This window comes from Takifugu rubripes, chromosome 18 (genome assembly GCF_901000725.2).
Source record: "Takifugu rubripes chromosome 18, fTakRub1.2, whole genome shotgun sequence".
NCBI lineage: Eukaryota > Metazoa > Chordata > Actinopteri > Tetraodontiformes > Tetraodontidae > Takifugu > Takifugu rubripes.
In genome coordinates, this window is record NC_042302.1 from 3709027 (window position 1) to 3732511 (window position 23485).

The following is a 23485-nucleotide window of genomic DNA, read 5'->3' on the forward strand; positions in this document are numbered from 1 at the left end:
ACCTTTGTCGAATCTGCCCCCACGTCCTGCTCGGTTGATTTCCTCAGGGAAAACATCCAAAGGTTGAATGTATAAAGGCCGCATGATGAATCGTGGGAGGTTCTGACTTTTGCTTCCATGTTTTCCCCAAGCAGACAAACTGGACATGAAATACGTCCGAGATGTCTGACCTTAGAACAGGAGCACTTGTAGGCCGCTGACCTTGTGTGTGTTTCTGGATGTTTACGACCGTTGGCCACATTAATCCCGCTTCGGCATTCTTGAGCCTTTAAAAGTAATTTCATTGACTAATGGATTCAAAATCCTGATTTCCATTGAGGCAACAAAAAGCAGATAAATGATGTGTCGTTTCCTCTTTGTTATTTAATTTTTCAAATATTATTTTCCTATGTTTCATACTAGAGTGCTGTTCTGGGCAATTAAATGTTCATTTTCAGTTGCCGCTGCTGAGCTGTCGGATTTAGATGAACCCTGGAATAAAACGACTTATCTAAAATTTCATCTTCGCCTTCGCTCTGGTTCATCGAGGGCCTCTGAAATCCCCATTGAGTGGGTTGAATCTGGCCTTCTGTGAACTACAAATGTAAGATCAGGGGCTGTAAGATCACAGAAGTCAGAAGGATTCATCATCTGGGATCCTTGAAGGTCACATTTGGTGATTGTAATCCCTTTGATACCACGTGGATGGATCATCGGTCCATAAAGGCTGGCACCTCAACAACATGTTTGAGAGCCGTAAAATGGCCATCAGAGGCTTCGGTGAATAATGAACCCGTCACGGAGTCGCCGTCTGTAGGGTCACCCTGCAGAGGATCATGCTCCATTTTCCGGCGTCTGCGGATGAACCTAAAGGCGGCACCGTCCTCATCTCGGAGCAACAAGCTCATGTCGGGTCACCTGGAAGTCAGTCTTGCGTGTCTCTCGCTCTCTTACCTTCCATTTCTGCTTTTATTTGCAACCACAATAAATCTGAACCCTCACTAATTACTCTTTTTCGATTTACCGTGCAGAGTTCCATCGGAGGCGTATCTCAACATCCGTCTTGACGGGTTACATAATCGTCCCCCTCTGCTCTTCCCTACAGTGGCCACGCTGGCACAGCGGGGGGTGGGTGCGGTCGTAAGGCTCTGATCCTGACTGACAGACAGCTGGGCTGAGGGTTCTTGACACCGTTTCCACCACGTTCCCCCCACAACCGCCGAAGCAGCTGAGATCACTGATTAACGGCAGCCAATTTCACCCGTGTCGGTCTTAATTCAGTGGCGTTTCATCATCCCCTCGCTGACAGGAGGACAGCTCTTTGCTCAGCGCTCAGTCGGTTTATCTCAGCAGATGACGAGGGGATTCCAGTCTCACTGAATGGGTCGAACTGCCACTTCCGCTGATTCTTCTCCCTGCACGCGCTGCGTTATTAGGCGAGTAATGACGGGCAGCCGGGCCACTGTGTCAAGTCCTGCTCTTGAACCACCGCTTGAAAGTCAGTTTGTCACCGTTCACGCTGTGTATGAATTGTCTGGACTCAATCGTCCACGGCTCCATAAAATGGCTCCATCCCTCCATCCCCAGGCCTCAAAGGACTCCTTGCTTTTCTTTGTCCCCTCCCAGCGTCTCCCTTTTTTTAACACGGCACTTTTTAACATTCCAGTTTCTTGTGCTACTGATGTTGCATTGTAAATGACAAAATTCAGTTCTGACAGCATTTGCTTTCTTTGTGCCCCTGTTATGGAAGATGACTAACGTCCATCTGCTTGCATGTTAATTTCTGTCTGAAAAGCTCCGTAGAGGGTCTCCCACTCGACGGTACTGGTTTATGTAACAGCTGCCTCTCCACGGAGGTACTGCTCTGTTCAATATTCCCATCACAATGTTCCCAACTCGCCCTCTCTGGTGAATACTGGTGGGTCATCCTACTGAGGTGTGTGTGTGTGTGTGTGTGTGTGTGTGTGTGTGTGTGTGTGTGTGTGTGTGTGTGTGTGTGTGTGTGTGTGTGTGTGTGTGTGTGTGGTTATGCAGATGTAAAAATGATAAAAAGCGAAGGGCTGAAGAAATTACAGACAGTTTCAGCGGCGGCCGCAGTGAATGAACAGACTGTAATGAGTTTCTGGCCCGTTGATGGCACGTGTTCAGATTGTATCAGGGTGACAAAGACCCTCTGCCCAGTGGCTTTCAGCTTCTATTAATGGAATACAGCTCAAGTTGTGAGAAGTGACGGCTCCATTTTACCCTGCTAGCTAGCAGTGTTAGCTAGATGCAGACAGATGTTTGTTGGTTGTTAGAGCATCATTTGACATCACAGAAAATCATGATCCTTAAATATAATCGTGTGGACTAGACTGGGATTGCCCTTTGTTATGTAATGTATTATTTTAGCATGTAATAAATCTTGTTTTGTAGAGCATTTCCTGCTAACGCTAATGTCATTTTGTGGTTGTTAGGGTTATATATGTTATGTGACTGGCAATAAAAAAAGAACTGGCTCAGAGGAACATCAATGTCACATAAAATCAAAATATTACACCTCCACATATAGAGAGACAGCCAACATCTCCTGTGTTCGACCTTGCTCACTCACAATTATCCATAAATGCAATTTCATGGGTGGCAAAGCACCCTGCTGGTGTTCCTGTTAAATGGTGAATAATTTCCACAAGCTGGATGCACTGGAGATCACCTCGTCAATCTGTGTACTTTGACATCCCTCGATGGACATTGGCATTAGTCATTCTCTCCTCCGACGATACTCTGCAATCTGCTTCCTCATTCATACCAAATGAGAAGATGACATTTTATGTAACTCCTTCCTCTGTGTTGGTCAGAGAAAGGCGACAGTTTCCATTTCCTTTTATCCCCCACTCGTGTCGTCTGTTCCGCGTGGGGTTCTTTTTCCTTTTTCGAGCGTCTTGCAGTTGGAACAGCACGTGTGACCACAGCAGGTTGCCTGTGACTAATGGTACTTTCCTCTGCGTTACCTGCTGCAGTGCTGACAGGATGTGGTGTGCACAGTGACTCTAAACAAGGACAGGGGCTTGAAATTTCATGTCCCCCTAGTGTACTTTCCCTCTGCAGGTCCCCAGAGAAGCCAGCCAAGCCTGACAGCTCTGACAGTGTTGCTGTTTTGCAGGGAAATAATTGTATTACAGCCCGAATTATAGAGATGTTGTCCTTTAGAGTGGAAAAAAAACATTTTTCTCGAGGCGAAGAAACTCTGCCTGAATTATTTTCCATGTAAATAACAGCGGAGAGATGCCAGCATGTCAACTCACCAATGTCTAAAGGCTTTTTTAGACGTCTGGAACTTAACCGAGGACAATATGTAGAGAGAGTGTTGCTGCCACATCACATTGACATGCAAAACCCCAGCAGCTAATCCTGCATCTAGTTATTTTAATTGCCAACGGTTTGGTGGGAAGATGGCAAAATCACTCCTCAGAGGTTAAGGGATTGTGCTTTGTGCAAATATGAAGCACTCAGGGACATCAATTGTCGTGTGAAGCTTTCCCCTAAATGTAAAGCGTGTTTTTTCCATCCGCCAGGTCCCATTGATTTGCACATCAATCTATGTAGATTACTTTGTTGAGTAGCGACCAGGTTGGTTTGGTCATTCATTTCACCTCTTTAACTCCCAAACTGCTGATGAGCATCGTGGCATCAGAGTGCTTGAGCAACACTCAGGACTGCAAAATAGTCAACAGCGCAGAGGAAGCATCTGTTCCCACTCTCCTGACATGTCAGTCTTCTTTAAATAGCAGTTTGTACCAGTAAAAGGTGATGTTTTGGAAGTAAATGGGCCTGGGAATCAAGACGCAGAGCTTCAAACTGGCTGGTTAGCTTGCCTTTCAGAGATGCACTCCCACAACCTGTCTGGTGATTCGCCTTATTCAGACCGTTGGGGAATTCAAACGGCTGCCCTCTCAGTTCCGCCTCCTCTGCTTTCCCTGCATCAAACCGAAAGCACAGAGACAAGCGCGGCTAGCCAGAATACGTACTTTATTAGGCAAAGAATATACCATTCAGAAGAAGAGAAAACACCAAAAATAAATTTCTGTCGCACAGCATTTCCCCGCACCCGGTGTAGGAAGGTCACTAGCACATCGAACAAAACCGAATAGCGCCGCTTTACTTGTGGATGGTCGCCCTAAAGAGTTTGAGTGGACACTGTAGCACAGCCAAAAACAGGGCGCGGCTCAGGTGTCATGAAAGCAGAGCGTGATCTGGAGCGGTTCTCCGTGCTACCGCCACGAGGCAGGTGGCGCTGTAGCGCTGGGGGGAGGGGCTTCAGTGTCCTGTGATTTATTCGGCAAATACCAGGTGGCTAAATTGTGTCCAGTACACAAAAGAGAGCGGCCGATGAGTTTGAAGAGAGGCCTTGGCACATCCTCGACCGAGCAGAGGAGGCAGAGTGAGAAGGCAGCTGGGGTCGGATTTTGGCAGCTCTTTCTGTCCGGAGTTCAGAGGACCGTTTTTGGGAAGAAGAGGAGTATTCCCACGTGAAAGTCAAACCTAAAGAAGGCAGAAAAATGCTCTGCTCCTGGCTCACACACACGCTCGCGCACACACACACACACACACACAAACACACAGGTGTCGAACATCCACCATGATCATCAGACTGGTACACATACATGCAGACTTGTACAAAGGCAGAATTTTACAAAGTCATGCAGATGGAATGTTTCCTGTAGTCTGACTCGAATCTGCTTCACTGTGGAATGATGAAGGGGTAATCGGCGTATTTTAACATCTTAAACTCCAGACGGTTGCCTGTCATTGTCTCTAAAAGAGGTAGCCTCATTTATACCAAATTATACCAGAGTCCGTAAAACAAAACAACAGAAAACTCTCTGGATCTCCTGAAAGCGACCTGCAAAGGTCGTTAATAAGATTTGAAACCTTTAGGAAAATTCCTGGAAAAGAATGATATGAAATCTGTCAACAGTCCAAAGGTTAAAAAACAAAAAGCAGCATCCACCCACAAGAAGCTCTAAAGTTCCCCAAACAATGAATTTAAAAACCTGAACAAAAGAGATTGTGTTTTTCTTTCACCAGCTATGGTTGTGCTGCCTCTGCACCAGCGTGTGCACTCCTTCTTTGGGGGGGTTTATAAGGACATAACTTGTGCAAACGTCCATCTTTGTGGACATAAATGACTAAAATTTGTCCACTGGCAGCAGAAAATGTCCTTTTTTTGTCCAAATGAATCATGTTTAATGTTAAATAAAAGAACAGGGGCTGGATGAAGAAGCAGAGGGTTCTCAGTTCAAGTCCCAGTACAAAATGTGGGAGGTGTTCTGAAAGCAGGGCGAGGTGCCAGATCACCTTCAGAGCACTGCAAAGGTACCCTTGAGCAAGGTACTAAACCCCCAAATGCTTCACATAGGGCCATGTGCCAAACTCAGAGGTATAAAATATGCAGATAGAATCTTTCATCCTCCCCGTGACCCCAAAAGGGATATAGTGGTCAAGAGAGAGAGAGAGGGCGAGTTAAAAGAACCCCAGGTGGTCTGGAAGCTAATTTATTTTACCTTTGGACTGTTTTTTTCCCCCAGTAATTAATCAGCTTCCTATGTTTAACACTTTGTAATGCATTTTTATAATTGAAAGTAATTTTGTGCAGTCATGTGACAAAATCTTCCAGCTGAAGCGAGTCCGTGAATCTGACCTCTTCAGAGTGCAGCATTAGTGTAACCAGGCGACAGAGGAATTCAACTGGATATACATCAAAACCGTAAAGAACGTTCAGACTACGGCGGCTGTGGCCCACTCTTGTAACTAATAATCATGGTCTCAATTCTACAAACACAACGATGTAAACTCGGGCTGCGAATGCTCATCCGTGTTCGGGCAGTATGGGACACTGATTGGACAGGTCCAGACACAAATGACGTCGTCGCAGCAAACCGGTCGCAGACGGAGGGATCCGTCGTCCGCGCCCGTTTCACAGGTTCTCGTTGGTGTCGTGTTGGCACTGGCTGTCAGGCGAGAGGCTCAGGAAAGGCAGCTCCTCGTCGCCGCCCTGCAGCTTCAGGACTTTGTTGCACAGGTCCAGGCAGCACTGAGGACACGAGGGAAGAAAAACAGATTGAAAAAGCAGCTCGAAATGTTAGGTTAATGTTTGATATTGGGGACCCGAAGCAGTCGTGTTTATGCTACGACGTTAGCTTTTTAGCTTTCAAACAACAGGTCTGATATTTCAGCAGGCGGCGCATCCGTGTACATCTTTTCCTGGCTCCAGATTTTGAATTACAGCGCCACGTTGCCACGTAAAATAACAATTTACAAAAAAATACATACTTAACACATTCCAAAAATGACATTTATGTCTCTGTTGAAAAACAGTTGAGCAGCTTTAACAGCCGATTTTAATAATCCGGTGGTATTAACACTGTTAATCCTGTTTCATATATGAAGAAAACATCAAATATTTCCGAACAGAAGAGTAGCAGAAAACAATAATCTGACAGAAACTGATCCAAAATCCCAAAGGCATAATATTTTCTTTGTCAAATCAGATTTAAGTGACAAAGTAACCAGATGTGACACATATTGGAACAAATTGAGATGGGGGAAAAAACACCAGAGCTCTTCTTTGTGGGGATGGAAATTAAATTTTCAGCTGTGAAAATTTAAATTCCCACCTTCCAGGAGATCCTCGCCTCTTTCTTATCTCGGATTTCCTCTCACGGTATGTGTCGGACGCATGCTGTGCTACCAAAATAAATCTGGGCAGCCTTTTATCCGGCGGCACTCTCACGATATCGACTTGTGCCTCCGCCATTCCTCGGGAAATGTTAGGGGTTTTTTGTAGGTCGTTGTTCTTTTCCTTTTTCTCTAAGTCTCCAGTCTTCTGGGGACTTCTTTAGAAACGGAGCAGGCTTATAGCAAAAGCCACCTAAAAAAAAAAGCCACTGACAACAGGAACTCACGCAAGACCCTTACTTTTAGTTCCAGCAGAGTCTGGAGACCCAGGCACAGCTCAGATGTCTCATCCTCTAAGGGCAGACAAAGAAAAACCAAGATAAGCAATAAAAGGAATTTTGGAAAAGTTACACAAATGTTTTTGGCTGAATCCAGCTGGATTCAGGCAACAGAACTTTCTGGGTAAATGACACAACCTTTGGCAGTGTGTGCCGTTAATTACTCGTATTAGCATGCTAATATTCCCAGGGGGTACTGGCCTTCCTAAAGTCAGCACTAATCCCAGCGGTTTGCAGATGTGGCCACAGCTCACCTTTGACATGAGCTGAACACTGGACCATCTGTGTGCCGAGCTGCAGCTTCAGACCCAACACTGAGCTCAGCGCACCACATGGAGAACTGGCTTGTTTGGGAACCAGTCTAGAAATACAGACAAACAACCTGTCAATCAAAGTTTTTGCATCAAAGGAGGCTGAAATGAGATCTGACTAGAGTTAGGATTAGCATTTTTAGGTTCACAGCTGCGCGTCAGTCAAAGACGCTGTGTCAAAATGTGGATCTTCAGAGTGTTTGTGCAGGTTCTCACCCCAGCCTCTGACAGCAGGAGGTGGAGATGTGGTTGTGTTGGCTGCCGGTGTTGATAGACGCCTTGATTTCAGTTTCGCAGCACTGTGGGGACAGAAGGAGACTTCTGTGTCAGAAAAGTCACTTTTTCACAGCAGCACGTTTACTTATCACTCAGGCAAAAGCTGTTGAGCATTTCCTCTTAACAATTCCAAAAACTCAAGTCCAAGTCAGCAGTTAATCAACGTTGCACAAATAAAACAAAATGTCCCAGTGATGCTGTGTTTCCAAACCAAGTACATATATTTTTAATTTAACTGTTTTGATGCCTTAAATTCCACTTTTTATCACTGCAGTTATCAATTAAACAACAGTTTGTACATGACACATCAAGTTAAAATCATTTAGTTTATTATTAACTCAACTGTTTCCCAACAGGATGCTGATTCTTCAGTTTGAGTTCATTTTGTGGCGACTTAGTGTTCCCAAAAACCACGAGCCGTACATTAAATATTAAACAAATAGGTTCAAAGGTGTTTTTAACTCCTCAGTCAGGCCAGAAACACATCACATGGAGGAAAGGGACTTTTGACTGGTCAGATGTCTCATTTTGACCTTCGAAGGGAGTTAATCATCACTTCTTTGATGCAGTAGTTCACGTCTTGTACTGACCTTGCAGTTTGAGCTTATCTAGCCTATCTTGCAAATCATATGTAGGACAAAGAGTTAGCTTAGCATAGCCTGAAAACACCTAGCTCTTGTATGCTGATGTCCATCAGTCCACCGACATAAGAAGCTGCGAACGTTTGTTCTTTTTTTCTCTTTTCACTGGGGTAGTTAAAGCTGGAGTTTCCCGGCAGTGAGTCAGATCGGCCCTGTTTACACCGATGTGTTGCCTGCAGCGAGGAAACAGGGTGAGCTTTTGCGCGATGTCATCTATAATGGCCTTTTTCTATTCAGCAACCTTTTACGTGCTGCAGCGCACAGATAAAAACATGCCCGTTGGAGAAACGCATGAAGTCGTCGAAGTATCCAGGACATATGGCAGCTCTGCATGCGTGTGTGATAGCAGTGTTCTGCATCACACTCTATACATTAGGTGTATGTTGTTGATTCTCTATATAAATGGATATTTATAGAGCAATGTTAAAGCAGTTGCTGTCAGAAGCGTCGATCGTGACGACAAAAGGTCACCTTTTAAGCAAAGGGACCCGGTTTTCTCCAGATTCTGAAGCCATGCTGAGCATGTGAGGAAACGACAAGTGAGGTGTATTTGTGGAATACACGTAGCTGACAGTTTCCCCCTTTCAGCTTCCTAATTATGATTCAAAATCTTTTCCATGATGGTCCAAACTGTGCAGTATTTATTATGATTAAAAGTATTCATTACGTTGCCGGATCGACCCAGTAACCCTCCTGAATCCCAAAGTTTCCATGACCCTTGTTTTTGACCTTTTGCCATCAGAATAGCCTGAGCCGCCCCCACCTTTTTGTCCTTACAGATATGCCGGCTTATCGGCAGACGCACAGACCTGATCTTTTGTCTCGGCCCTGGCGGTGCAAAATCCCTCTCCTCAGGTTTAAAAATAGCTTCCCGGCGAGTAACCGTAGGTTACCTTGCACTTAATAAGGTAATGATAATAAAAAAAGGAGCTGGCAAAACAGTTGAAAGTGCCGATTCTACTAGAAATGTCACAGAAGACTTGTTTTAAGCCAGAGTTTTTAATTTTCCAAGCAATTTGTTATTGCCAGAAATGTAGATATACAGAAAAAGTCAATAACACAGGCAGGTTCTGTGCTGGTTCTCCTGCTTTCTTCTACTTTTAATCAAATGTCAGGCCCTCTCTACAGGCTGGACATTTAAAAAACGCCTTAGTGAAGCCTGAACAACGCAGCCAGTATTTTGGGTGAGCTTCTTTTAGACATTAATCATCCAAGTGTGTTGTGGCTGACGCTGCTACAGCATTTTAAAGTGAAATGTCTAATGTGCAGAGAGTGAGTCACTGCTTCTGTAATGATACCGTTTACTTTGTTACATACTGAGGCAATTAGGCTGCTACCCTAAAACCTACTTGATTTAGTTTAATGGTAATTTACTCAATTGGTGCTCAGCTTCGCACATGTTGATAAGTGTGCTAGCTTGATGCTAATCCTTCACAAGACGCCTTGGCTCTCTAGTGCAGAAGGTGCTGAACACTTAATGTGTTAATGACAGCGAAACAAATTTACCTTAAATGTCTGTCTTTATTTCTTCAGCAATATTTAGTCTCAAAACATTGTTAAATATTTCTGAACAGAAGATTAGCAACAACCTCTAAGCTACCATAAGTACGGCTCATGTGAGTCCTCATGGCGCCTGTTCTCAAAACAAATGCACATCTTTTACACCCTTGGTTGCTTTAAATATGAATTCTCCTGCAATGTAAGCACATATCGCCGCTGTATATGTGGAAGGAATTCCTTAGTGGCTGTATTTGAGAAAATGCCATAACAGATTCCTGTGCCAACCAGAAGCAGGATTCCTTTTAGAGACAGAGTTTGGTGGTCCGGTGATGCTGCCGTCAGGATATTTGTGTCAGAAGTGGTAAAAGATGGAAAGCCTTCAGCTCTAACCTGTACACAGTAAGATCCCAGTGGCATTGCCTCCCTGGTGTCTTGCCAGTACACACTAATGTGGACCAGCTTTTGTCGTAGCGGGTTTCTGTTGTTCTGCTCCAGCCGGCAGATGGACGCTGCCAGCTTCAGAGAAAGAGCCTCTCAGCGGATGAGTCACGGAGAGCACAACTGCGCTCTTTTCTGTCCTCTCGATTTCTATTTTTACACAGCAAATGAGAACGTTTCATCGAAGGAGATGTCGGTACCTTGCACTGAACCACCAGAGCCGTCAGCTCGGTCTTCTGGGCCGTCTGCCTGGCCGCCGCCTCGCTGCTGTCGTCCTCCTCGTCCGAACGGAGGCTCCTCTCGCTCTCCTCCAAGGACTCCCTCTCCTCCGTGGAGTCGTCTGCCGTGCTCTCGCTCCTCTCCTCGGCATCCGCCTGTCCGTCCTTTGGGTCGGCCAAGGGGGAGCGGACCCTGGCGCTGGCGTCCCGGGCCTCCCCTCGCAGCCTCGTGATGTTTCCCTCCAGCAGGCGGCGCTGGACAATACTGTGAGGTTGCTTTAAAGAGAGAACCAGATAAACCGTCAATGAAGAACGTTGCCAAACAACTGATGATAGCTGCTCATCGTGACCTTGTACTGTACTGTAACATCTTGAGATTTGAAGATATTATTAGAACATGGGCAAATATTTCAATTCCTCCTCATTAAATGATCCCTAAATAAGCATCCTGGAACATTGCTGAAACATCTTCTTTGAGATGAAAAGACATATTTATAGAATTAAATGGAGCTCGTCATGTAAGCGAAACATCAAGCAGGACACGTAGGCCGTGCGGGCAAGGAACACGTCAGCATTCTAAAGTGATGACTCAGCCCTTTTTTACCTGGGAAGGACCTCTTTTCTTTGCAGGAATTGAAATGTTTCATTATGCATGTTGTATCAGGTTAGAGTGACACATCCAGATTTAATGCTGTCCACGTAAAACATTCTAAAATAAAACAACACTCATGCAAGGATTCAGACGAGCTAATGCTAGATGAAATGGCCACAAGGGGGAGCTGTTCCAGATCCTAAGATTAGACACGAATAACACTGATAAAAACAAAACGCCTGATAAAAATGAATCAATTCCACAATTTTCTGCAATGCAGACAATGTGGGGATTACGTAGATGAGAGCATAAAGCGAGCAAACTCCATTAGTTGAAAAAAAGATGTCAAACAAATCATCAAAAACACAGGAGGTCTACATTTTCTTGTCTGGACGTGGTTTTAGCGAGCCTAGCACCATGTTACACATGCACATTTAATGCTACGCACCAAATCACACAAACAGATTCAAATTGCTCAATTAGGCATCAGTGGGGGGTGGGACGGCTAGAAATACAATTTTTAATGCTCTTAATTATCGCTACATAAGAGTCATTATTGCAAGATTTTTTGCTATTTATATTTAATATTATTGTTGCTTTGGCTTTGATTTAACGATGATTCGAAGCAGCTCATGGCCACCGACTGGCCCTCTCCTCTGGTTTATATAAAACGTAAATTCTATTTCAGCTGCCTGCTCCTTTGTAATCACATTTGTGCTCACCAGAACAGAGTCTGGCTGCAGACTTTGAAAAGAGCAGGTCATCCAACCCCAGCAGAGTCCTTCATTAATAAAACACGAAGCCGTTGCTTCGGTTTCAACTTCGGCAGCTTGTTCAAAGTAATTAACGCGGATCAGGGACGGGTCACAAAAGACCAGGCCGCCGTTTCACATTTACAGTTTCTCCCTGGAGCATTTTAGCATGTAGCCCGCTGCTAACACGAGTGCGGCCGTCTCTTTTGGTTCGCCGCTCAGTCTTGAACAAGAGCCGTTCTGTTTTAAATTCACGTCAATTTGTCAATCTAGTGCCTCCGAACAAAAGCTTGTGATCCAACGGGGAGGAGGACATCCCCATCTGCCGTCCGCGTCTTGCATGCTTAGCATGACTCAGCCTTGGATTCGCCCCGGACATCTGTCACCTCCATTGATCTGTCCCTCGTTTGTTCCTGACCACCTTTGTTTCGTTGCTGCTCTCGCCGAGCGTTCAGAGCGTGGGTGGTTTTGGACTCTCCTGCCCTGATGTTCTGACTGTAACTGGGGTCAGCTTGAGAACGATTGCACAGCATGGCAGCGGTAGCTTTGCTCATCATAGGGTCATTTTTCTCTTTCAGCGATGGATTCGTTTATTTGTGGCTCTCCGCTTCTGTGTTGTCCACGTCAGCCATGTTTGGTGTCCAAAACAACACTTCACAGTGGTAAACAAGCGCCCGTGTCACTGAGCTGGCATCAGCCCATTCGCTGCGCTCTGACGCTCCAGCTGAGGCCAATGACCTCATCGCCAGGTTACGAACGCGTCTCCAGGTCTCCTTTCCTTTCATCTCCTTTCATTGTTGTTGGAACTTGACTCCAGCCTCTTTTGTTTCAGCCAAAAGGAAGATCTCTTCACTTCACAATTTGATTTCAGACAGAACATCAGAAATGACAGTGCTAGGTCAGCTCTTCCTCCTGGTTCCACATCGGACTTTGGCTCGCTCCTCATTCTTTCCTGTCCCCAGCTTATTTTCCCTCTTGCACCTTTGAATTAGTTTTCTGCCACCCTCTGTACTACCTCTATTTTTTTAACCAGCCGTAGCTGATAAAAGTTGGTCCTAATCCTGAAAGAGCTCTGCTAAAACAGGAGTTCTGAAGTTGGACTCCTCAGCATCTGAGCTAATCAGACTCAATCAGGAGCCGCTCCACTTCTAACTGGACTTAATTCTGCTTTATCAGACTCTCTCCACACCACTTCCTCTATCTCTTTAAGGTATTTTTAAAGGTTGACCTCTTCCTGACCTGCCGCCAAATTACAACGTTGGATGACAGCAATTATGCTCTTGCACAAATGGCAGAAACAGCTTGTTAGTGGTGATTGAATCAGTGGAAGTTGAAGGGTTTTTTTGCTTGTGGTTTGGTGGTCGTCAGCTGGGTTTTTGGCTTACTCATTTATAAATATTACTCTTGAATAGCTGGAGAACTTCGGGGACACGGGACAGCACGAGAAGCAGCCTCACTATGATTTTCTCCCCCTTGTTCTGCTCCCAGCGAGCACTGATGGTTATAAATAAAGGTAGAACTCATCTGATAAAAATATCCTGGATATTATTGCTGCCATCTTGGTGACATCAGGCGGAAGATCTAGGTCCCCTCAAGCCTGGCTGATCGTTGCACACACAAATCTACATTTGAACATATTACAGCACAGCAGGAGCCACTTAAAGATAACTAAAATGAGGTTTCGGGAAAATGCTTTGGTGTTATTGTGACCTTAGAAAACCAATTGGGGAGGGAGGGAGGGAGGGAGGGATGGATGGATGGATGGATGGATGGATGGATGGATGGATGGATGGATGGATGGATGGATGGATGGATGGATGGATGGATGGACGGACGGACGGACAGTGGTTGGGCTAATTGTGATAGCAGTACACAGTACATTCAAATGATTCAGATTCCCTATAGGACACCTAATCTATGGAGGCCTAAAATTGTGGTTTCAAGGACAAAGTTTGGGTCTTTATTTCAGGATGTTCGCTGTTTTTTGTCATAATGAGTAAAAAAGATAGGGGCCCAGGGCAGATCCCTGAGGTATACCTGCAGCTGTAGCAGCTGTATTAGCGGACTCGTTTTCTGTCAGGAGGAAAAGCTGTGGTGGAATTTGATGTTTCCAGGCATCATTTTTTTTAATCTGGGGTTTAGATTGCCGTCATCCAGGACATGCAGAGCAGCTATCAGGGCTCCTGAAAACACTATTACTGGTTTGGCTAATGTGATCAATGTGCACTCCTCAACGTTAATAAGTTTTTGAAGGCCACTTTTAATCTGTGTTTCCCTCTTTACACCTTCTCCCTTCTGCTTCATCCCTATGCTACTCTAGTTTCCATGAGTGAAATTGCAGACTAATTGCCTTGTGGACTAATTATCTGACTGCAAAAGGGTCATCGCACTCACTCATCACGTCACGTGACCTCGATAAAGCCCCCTCGTCCTAATGAGAGTCCCCAGTGGCTCACTTCCTGCCGCACAGATAGATGCTCAGAGCTGCTTTCCTCTTCCTCTTCTTTCCCCCTGTTTAATTACTACATCTAAATCACGATTTAAAGTCTTTTATCAAAGCTAAAAGCTTAGTTTGAAACAAATTAGCATTTTGTTTTGCAAAAATTCTTTTTCACAGTGAAAGAGTTCAGATAAGGAAGGTTTTGAAAGAATTTAATCATCATTGGATGCAAAATGGAGGGCAAAGATGGGCAGAGCCTTAATGCAATATTGGATCCAACCACCAGTGGGCGATATAGGTGGCTTTTTTTGCTGATTTTCTCTTGTTTTCCTAATGAATTATTTTATTTCCCAGCACCTTGAAATTTTAGAATGTGAATAGAATGAAGCTAGATTCTACTCTCTACATTGGAGGCACTTTGCAGGCCAATTCAGTATTAATCCCATCAACAAAAAGATTGTCAGTATTGTAGAGTCTCTCCTCTGTTGTTGGGGTTGTTTTTTGTTGTCAGGTATTTTTAGCCTTCCTCTTATCCTGCGTAGCTCCGAGAAGGCTGTCAAAGGAGAGAACTACCCCCCATCCGTGGCTCCAGATGACGCAGAGGAGAGAGCTTCAAACTAGCCTCGTTCCAGCCCAGCTAATTGTCCCTCTGCTAATAATAAAGGCTGCGTGTGAGTTGATCTGTCGGGGTTTGTTTTGGAAGGAGCCGACGCTGAAAGAGGCAAACTCCCCAGAGTTCAGTCACTGTGCCGCCGTCGCCACGTTTGCTTTTGCTTTGAAGCGCTACTTTGCCTTCTGGGTAAATTCAGAAACAATTGAGTTCATCAGAGTCAATCTGGATGCAAGAGTGCAAGACTGTTTGATGAGAAGGAGTTCCTTCTTTGATAAAGAAGCTGTGCTAATGAGGACTACAGCACCCAGTCTTCTTCTGTGTGATTGTTGGGGTTTTTTTAATTGAAAAGATCAAAACAAGACATTAAAAAAAAAAAATCTTCCAAAGAAACTGAAGGTTTGTGCCACAGAAATAGACCTCAGGTGACACAAAAAGATGCTAAAGCATGAGCCTGTGTTGCAAATGGGTTTCTGAATCACCACTATTAAATGTGCACAGCCGACACTCGCCATGGTCGAGACTGTTTGGTCCTTTATGTAATCAGGCCCAGGTCTGTAGCTATTGATTTCCTGAAAACATCAGCGTCTTGACTGGACAGACAGACACACACACACACACACACGCGCACACACACACAGATTTCAGACTCACTGACCTGTAAGAGGAGGACTTGAGCAAACTGACAACTGAGCTGCAAGGAGAGCATGTCGAAATAAGTGTGTGTGTGTGTGTGTGTGTGTGTGTGTGTGTGTGTGTGTGTAATCTCAGTCATGCACCAGTTGGCTAATTCATCATCTAATAAAAGAGTTGTTCTGCATGTTGAGTAAATTTTGAATGCCCATCACATCTGCATCCTAAATATAGCAGCAGATGGTTAGCGTAGCGCTGCTAGCCTAACCGGGCTAAAATATCAAAGTAAAATAACTCATTTTTACGCACTCTTCTGGTGTTTTTCACCATCTAGAAATAAAATGATATAATGACAGAAACAGTGCCGATCTGGCCCTTAAAACAGATTAAATAACAATGATTTTCTTCATCTACGCATGGTGAAGCTGCTGCTACATCCGTCGTCTCCATCGGGAAACTGAGATTACACGGTGGTTGCACAATAACTGAGCCTGAGCTGAGCTCAGGTGTCCAGGTCACTGGGTTCAGATGTTTCTGATGCGCAAACACCCATAATGCACCGAAGTAGAAATAATCTCAGCCTCTCTCATAGGTCTTCACCCATCTTGGCCAACATTGTGGTACATAAATCTGCCCCATGTGTGTCCTCTTTGACCCAGGTCTTCACAGCACATAACGCTTTCTTACTTTTTCATTTCTGCATTTTCAGAGGTGGATTTTGCCCTTTTCATGCTTATTGCGCTCCTCACACCAAAATGCATCGCTCCATTGCTGGAGTGATGCTGCTGCTGCTGCTGCTGCTGCTGCTGCTGAGAGTGAAAGGACCCCAGGCTTAAGAGCAAAACAAATTCACGCTTACATAACAGACTCTGCTGCTGAATTACACACTGCACAGGACAGTCCAGCAGGCCAAAAGTAATAGGGAGAGCGGCAACAGTTGAAAGATCACCACGTTTTAATTGATACAGAATTAAACGACAACTCGCTGTTATCGTTCATGCAGAGGGTGGGGCGAGTAGATGATATGTCACTCTCATATCTTCAACTGGGAACAAGCACTTGTAGCCCGTTAGCTTAGATTAGCATGAACCAAAATCAGCCCCAGATGGTTGCGAGGGCACTACACATTTCCTTCAAAGTGCCGTGTTTAGTTCCTTGTGGCCTACGTAGATGTCTGCAGAAAGATGATACAGGCGTGACAAGAGGGCTGCTGGCGCTCTCCACCAGATCCAAAAGCTACCCTGACATCCAGACTCGCTGTTTAGAGATGCCAGCTGAATCCTACTGGGCTCCCTGTGGCCGCATCTGCGCAGCAAATAGTGTTTTGCATAACTGCTGTTGGCACAGCTTCATTCTGTTTTCAAGGGGAAGATAATTGGACTTATAATAAGGATTTGGGGCCTCTGCAAGGGCCGTTGAAAATTCTACATATGTATTAACTTTACACTGTGCTCTTTGAGTTTTGAAGCTTCTAATCTTCATGTAGATTAAGTAGTTTTGAGGTTGGTATGTATGATTTTGGAATCAGCTTTGTTGCCTTAGCGACGGTACAGACCTGCTGCTGTCTGCTATTTAAAATATGCTAACATGCACCTAGTGACACTACAGCTTTGCTAATTTGAAAAGGAGGATTTTTTCCTGCCATGAGTCCCTTGATTAACAAAAGCTAATACCTGTACATAAAGATAAATCATCCATCTAGCTCATTTTTGGGGGGGAAAAACAATTGATTCTTTCAGTCATATGTGTGCAAGTTTTTTCAGATTAGTAGCATCATGCTCCTCAAAGGATTGTGATAATAAAAAGTTTAAATTGTTTTAAACTCCAATAATGTTACAACAGCTTGTCAAACATCACCCTCTGCGTAGTTGCTCAAGACTGAGTTTAAATTGTCATTTCAATCAGAGAAAATAACTTTGAACGCTAACAATAACAAACAAATGTTGCTATTGCTAGTGTTTTGGTTTTTACTTTGTTTATTATTGAGAAGCTAAATGATGACACTAATAAGTTCTGTAATGTTGCATGTTATCTTAATCATCTTAGCTGCTAGCAAGCTAATTACCTGTAAACGTTCCTTACGAGAGGCCATTATTGGAGGGAAATGTGTCTTTATAAAATCCACTGCTCAAGATTATTTAAAAGCAGAATGTGTGAATTTTGTCCATTTTAATCCCATAAATACACAGGAAAAGATGATCACGTGACTCCGAGGAAGCTGAGGAATAGTTTTAACTCATCAGATCATGTATTAAGAGGTTTCGGAAGCCTCTGGGGTTTGAGGCTATCTGTCATCTGATATGTCAACCATGAAGCGTATCTAACAACCTGTCTGCACGAGAGTTCTGCAGTGGAGGATCCCTCCTCTGTGGGCTTCTCTCTGAATGTTTCATGAGCTTTTCCATGAGTTTAATATTCAAGACAGCTGCACATTAGTGCTAAAGCGGAAGCAGTGGTAACACTGTCAAATATATGCACCGGAATTGTAGCACAGTAAGTGGTGTCATTCTTTCCCGGCATTAAATAATGTGATTACGGTGGCTGATGATGATGAGAAACAGCCTTAAATGACAGCCAAGCTCCAGAATAACCGCCTCAGCTCCACTCACCAGGTCTTTGGACGTGCCCAGTCTCTTCAGCCCATCCAGGGGCAGAAGGTCAGCGGAGTCCTTGTGTGTGAACTGGGTGGCTTGCTTCAGGCGCCTCTGCTGGTGCAGGATGGCTTTATCCCGGATGGCTAGCTCACTTTTCTTTGCCTCACTCATGGTTTTCCCTGGCACGGTGCGCGTACACTAGAGCTGAAACCTCCGAACGGCGGCAGACGCGGTCTGAAGGGTGTCTGTGTGCAGAGAGGAGAATCCCCCAAAGGGCTGCTGTTTTAAGGCAACAGAAGACGCCCGCCTGTGGAGTGCGGTGCTGCGCTCTGGGCTGGCTGCGGTCTTTGTCATGAATCTGTCTCAGCAGCAGTTATTTTCCAGCTCTGGATGCTCCTCTGGTGTAGACATGCATTTTCTTCACAATGTCAAGATCTCTTGTGTCTCTGGCTGAGGCAGGGGAGTAGGTGTGCCTCAGAGATGGTTTCCCCTCCCCTCAGCTCTGGCTGTCCTTGGTTATCTCTCTCTCTCTCTTTTCCTGGCTCTCTCTCCCCCCTCTCCTCTCTCTCTGAACCCTCCTCCTCCTAACACATTCTCAAAAACAGACCACATTTTCTCACTTGACTCTCGCTTAAAAACGTCTTCTTTGTCCTATTTCAGCCTTCTAAATATCATCAGCATTGTCTAGAATCGCCCCCCTACATCACACAGCCTAGCTTGCCGTGTACGCCGTTAGACACCACGTTTGGCCTCCGTGACCGCTGATCGTGGAGGTGTGAGAAATCAATGTGACCTGATGCCACACAGACGGTCGATCCAGACCACTGCGGCCACAATTGATTTTATTTGCTTCCCAGGGGGAAGCCAGCATAAATTAAAGGCCCCAATTCGTAGCATCGGTTGGTCAATCAGTATCCACTGTAGGTTAAAAATATCCAAATGTTTGACCTCTGGTGTGACATTCTGAAATGAGTCAGTCTGTGTTTATTTCATAGATGACGCATTAGGCGTTACACTTATAAATGTGCGCTCTTCTATAGTGCATATTTAAATACTCACTTTTTATTTCAAGGAGTTCTTTTGAAGGTGATATGAAAATAAATGTCTGCCTGTTGAATGAGCATGTGCTGCCCCCTGCTGGACAGCGGTTTATTACATAATCACTGAAGGACAGGCACAAACAACATTAGCGGAAAGTAATGGATTAATATGTGTACTGCTGCAGGTTTGTTTTGGAGCAGCACAAGTTGACCCGGAAAGATTTTAGGGTTTAGAGTTAATACCGGTAATAAAACCAATCCAGATGTTATCTTGTGAATCTGAAGCTATAATGGATGTACAGTATAACATAAAAAATAGCAAGACAAACCCCTGATCACCTTTATTCACATCTTTCCACATTTCAGAGGAGTCAAATAATCACAATATGCACAATCAAACAGCAGATTTTGATAGTTGTTAGAAAGGGAAGCAAATGCATTTTGTGCTTTTGAAGTATTTAGCAACTTAACTGAGGTTGCAGAAGGCACGTGTGTATGAGTGGACTCATGTCAGAGCTTCATTAAAAATGGCAGTGTAAAACCAAAGCCATTTTAAGATAATATTGACTGCTATATACAACTGCATCTGCATACAACTGCTTTTTAAGGTTTGTAGTGAGTTTCTATATATATATATATATATATATACCCTTATATATACCTTTTATTTGTGTAAACAGAGCTGCCACTTTGCAGTGGTGATGTTTTTGGAGCTAGAGGTCGGGAAGTGGAGTGCAGGCAGCGGAGGTGGGACTTGGGGCTTCAGCTTTACTGATGGCAAATATTTAAAAGTGATATAGGACACCGCCACCAGGGGGCGCCTAACAAAACTCGAGTACTAAGTTTGAGTAGCGCTTGAAATCTGCAGAAATAGTTATTTATCTATGCCTTTTATTGGCCCCTACGGATGTAAGCGTTATGGAAGAAACATCCAGGCCCCTTAAAGCATCTTAAAGTTTAACATTTGACCTGTTAAACAAGTCAGAGTTAGAGCATCTGAAATGATCTGTCATGAGGGTACACAGTGCAAGGACATGGAGGATTTGTTTAAAGAGACGTTGAGGATCCCTTACGAACAACTTGTAAACAGTTTTTTCCCCCAGACAAACACAGTGTGTTGCACGTTCGGCTCACGGACTTTTCTTCTTATCCCAAACGGTTGTTTACATCCACTGCAACATGTGCAAAGTAGTGTCGTAGTGTTCTTTCACGAACTCGAAAGTCATTCTCACGGGCTCCGCCTGTGACGGTGCAGCTCACAGCATGTTAGGGAGGTAAAGCGAACACAGCAGCATGTTCTGGCCCAGAGCTGGGAAGCGTCTGAAGGCCTCCCAGGCATCTGAGAAGATGTTGTACTTGAGAAAGACCCGGTGCTCCAGGCTGGTGGGCAGGCTGACGTCGCGGCTCATGATGTAGATCCCATCGTTGTGCAGTGTGCACGTCAGGTTCAGGCCCGACTTGGATGTGTTCTCCTTCAGGTGGATCCACTCACTCGTAGTGACGTTGTAGGACTGCACCGTCAGCACGTCCTCTGTCTGACTGGGTCGCCGCAACTGCCAGCCATCTTCTAACTCGTGGGTGTAGCCGCCCACCAAGAAGATGGTGTCCTCCACAGAAAGCATCTGCTGCTTGCGAATGTGCACGGGACACGGCCGGAACACCACCCACGCGTCCGAGGTGGGACAGTAGCGAAGGATATTCGTGTTTCTTTCTGTTAGACACGTACAGAAAAAGACAACAAAGGAAGAAACACAACCTGAGTTAAGACATCAACATGTGACATGTGACATGCTCAGTCTCCAGGAAGGACCAGGGGCGTGAAAACAAAAGCCGGTACCACAAAGGCAGCACAAAATCCCTCTAGATGGTTGTGGATCAAACAGAGCCGGCCATGTGATGCTGGCACCCCAGCCAGGATTTAATGAACTCTGGGGTTGTTGTCTGGATAACAATAAATGACAGGACTTACTGAACATTATATTGTATATAGCTGGTGACCGACACTAATTCACTTCCTCCTATAGACAAATAGAACTGACAGTCAGTTCTATTTGTCTAACAGTTACTGGCTGAATGTTTGGCTTGTTTATAAGAATTCATTGTGAAGTTGTTCATTGATTTGAAATGTGCCAAGGGCAACATTTAGATCGATAAAGGCCGTAAATCCGGTCAGACTGACCTCTTGCCGTGTATCCACCCATGACGTAGATCATCCCCTGACATTCACAGGCAGAGAATTCAGCCAGCGGGTCAGGCATGGATGACACGCAGGTCCACCAGTCCTGTTCTGGACTGTAACACTCCACCGTGCCCAGACACTGTCCTCCAACGGCGTAAAGCTTCCCTTCCACTGCCAGCAGCTTTAAGTTGGACCTGTTGGGGAAGGCATGATAAAAAAAATGAATCAGGATGGGTTGATGTTTGACATGGGCTGAGCGGGCCGGGTTCTACCTCTTTTGGTTAAGTGGAGCCACCTGGTTCCACTCGTTCCGACATGGGTTGTAACAGTGCACCGCAGAGATCTCCTGACTCGTCATCCTGTATCCGCCGACGATGAACAGATAGTTATCGAGGATGGCTGACCCGTACCCTCTGACGTTGGTCATATCTGGGGGCAGGTTATTTGCCAGAGGTTTCCATCGCTGCTCCACCTCTCCGTACCTCAGCATGGACCAGGGCTCATCCTGATCCGGCACATCCAGTGACAGACAGCTGAAGTCTCCAATGGCTACAAGGGTGGCGGTGCCTTTCATTCGCATCTCCTTGACTTGGTTTCTGACCGCAGAGGGAAGGCTGATAAACTCTGGACGCTTCAGCATGGGGTGGTAGTAGCAGCTCATATATTTGAGGCAGGCATTATGCAGATCGTGAGTACCGTAAACTTCAGAGAGGCTGTACAGATCCACACAGTTATCCAGGCGGATCTCGGATGTGAGCAGCTTAAGGATAGATGTAACCTGCAAGAAGGAAGCCGTCTCAATCAGATCCTCCAAAGTCTCGTTGACGATCTGAACCTTGGATGTGTTGATGAACTCCAGGACCAGTTCCAGGCCTGGAACGCTGAGTCCCTGCAGCTGCACAGAATCCTCAGTGGATTCCTTCATTCCGGAGCTGTACAACGCACGGAAGTAGTCGCTCTTCTCTATCAGTTTCTTTTTATTTACCTCATATATTTTGTCATCCATGACGATAGCGATAACCTGGTCGGATGACATGATAAAGCTAATTCGCCGTTTTCGTCCTTTAAGGCTGAGGTTTGTTGTGCTTGGCCTTTGAGCAGCCTCTTTTGCGAGTCACCGTTTACATTTCATCGTCTGGGGAGCTCTGTAACCGGTCTATATATGGCAATGCTCAGCCCATAGATCGCCACGGGGCCATATTCCTTAGCGGTTATTTCCTATCCAGTTATTCACCCCAAAAAAATTCAACGGCAGCTAAATAAACGGGGAAAACGAATCTTTCTTTTAAATGTCATTCCCTGGAGGTCCGAGTGAAAAGCAATATGCTAAGATGTTTGAGGCAAATTAAACTTTTAAATAAGAAGCAGAAATTTCCGTTGTATTTTCTCTCTTGGGGCGCACTGCAGAACTGTCAAATTTAACTGTTTTGGTCTACGCAACTTCCGGCTCGACGCAATTTCTTCTTCTTCACCCCAGGAAATGGGACGCATGTATGATGTAGTGCTGCCCTCCAGAGTCCAGAGGTGTTACTCCACTTGGTTTAACAAGTCGAGCGACACCATAATATAATATTCAAATGAAGCGTATTCTTATCTTTTAACCCTTTCATTGTAAGTACGGTACAGCGCCAGCATAAACCCTTGCTATATAATTTGGCTTATTTTTAGATACACCCATTTACTTGATAAGGCCTACCATATTATCGTGTTGATGCGAGTATTTTTTTTAACTCCCATCAAAAATATTGACCATTGTGTAATGATCATGATCTTTGCCAATAATATACGAAAGAAAAGTGGCAGATGAATGACATTTTGCACCACTTACTGTAAACACTATCCACCATGTAGCACTAGTTTTGCTTTGAGAAGTCATGTTGTCATATAGGTTTCACCTTAAGTGACTTTGTGGCTTTTTAAAATCTCAAACCGTTGGTCTTGATTAAATCATTTAGACTCTAGCTGAGACGATTTACGTTAGTGAAATTACAAACATTAAACGTGGCTGGGGTTGGTGCTTTCACACTAAAAGCAGGTACTATCCATTGCTGATTAAACACAAATCTATACAGTGATGAACGACAATAAAGACTAAAAATATTTACTAATGTAGCTAATTTGTTGTATAACAACATGCCTAGAAAGAAAAATATGGATATTTTCCACATGAGTTTATCGTGAGATTTATTTTGAAGGCTTAAAACGGAAATTGAATCTGCCTTGTTGGTTTTATGAGCTTGACAGGTGCATCGGACAGACAAACCCGCGACACACACGCGCGCGCACA

The 23485-nt window shown here is 44.8% G+C and overlaps 2 protein-coding genes across 2 annotated transcripts; both read right to left on the bottom strand.

The window, feature by feature from the left end:
* Positions 1–3970: 3970 nt before the first annotated feature.
* On the bottom strand, positions 3971–18481 carry nrip2 (nuclear receptor interacting protein 2). Its single transcript, XM_003972752.3, has 6 exons — positions 17995–18481; positions 10341–10634; positions 7502–7584; positions 7229–7335; positions 6937–6989; positions 3971–6052 (listed from the first exon to the last, which is right to left on the bottom strand). The coding sequence occupies exons 1-6, from the start codon at positions 18148–18150 to the stop codon at positions 5936–5938; spliced, it is 810 nt and encodes a 269-aa protein (XP_003972801.1). The 5' UTR covers positions 18151–18481; the 3' UTR covers positions 3971–5935.
* Positions 18482–19345: 864 nt separating this feature from the next.
* klhl42 (kelch-like family, member 42) lies at positions 19346–22659 on the bottom strand. The gene is made up of 3 exons (XM_003972699.3): positions 21471–22659; positions 21199–21392; positions 19346–20730 (listed from the first exon to the last, which is right to left on the bottom strand). The coding sequence occupies exons 1-3, from the start codon at positions 22232–22234 to the stop codon at positions 20276–20278; spliced, it is 1413 nt and encodes a 470-aa protein (XP_003972748.1). The 5' UTR covers positions 22235–22659; the 3' UTR covers positions 19346–20275.
* Positions 22660–23485: the final 826 nt, after the last annotated feature.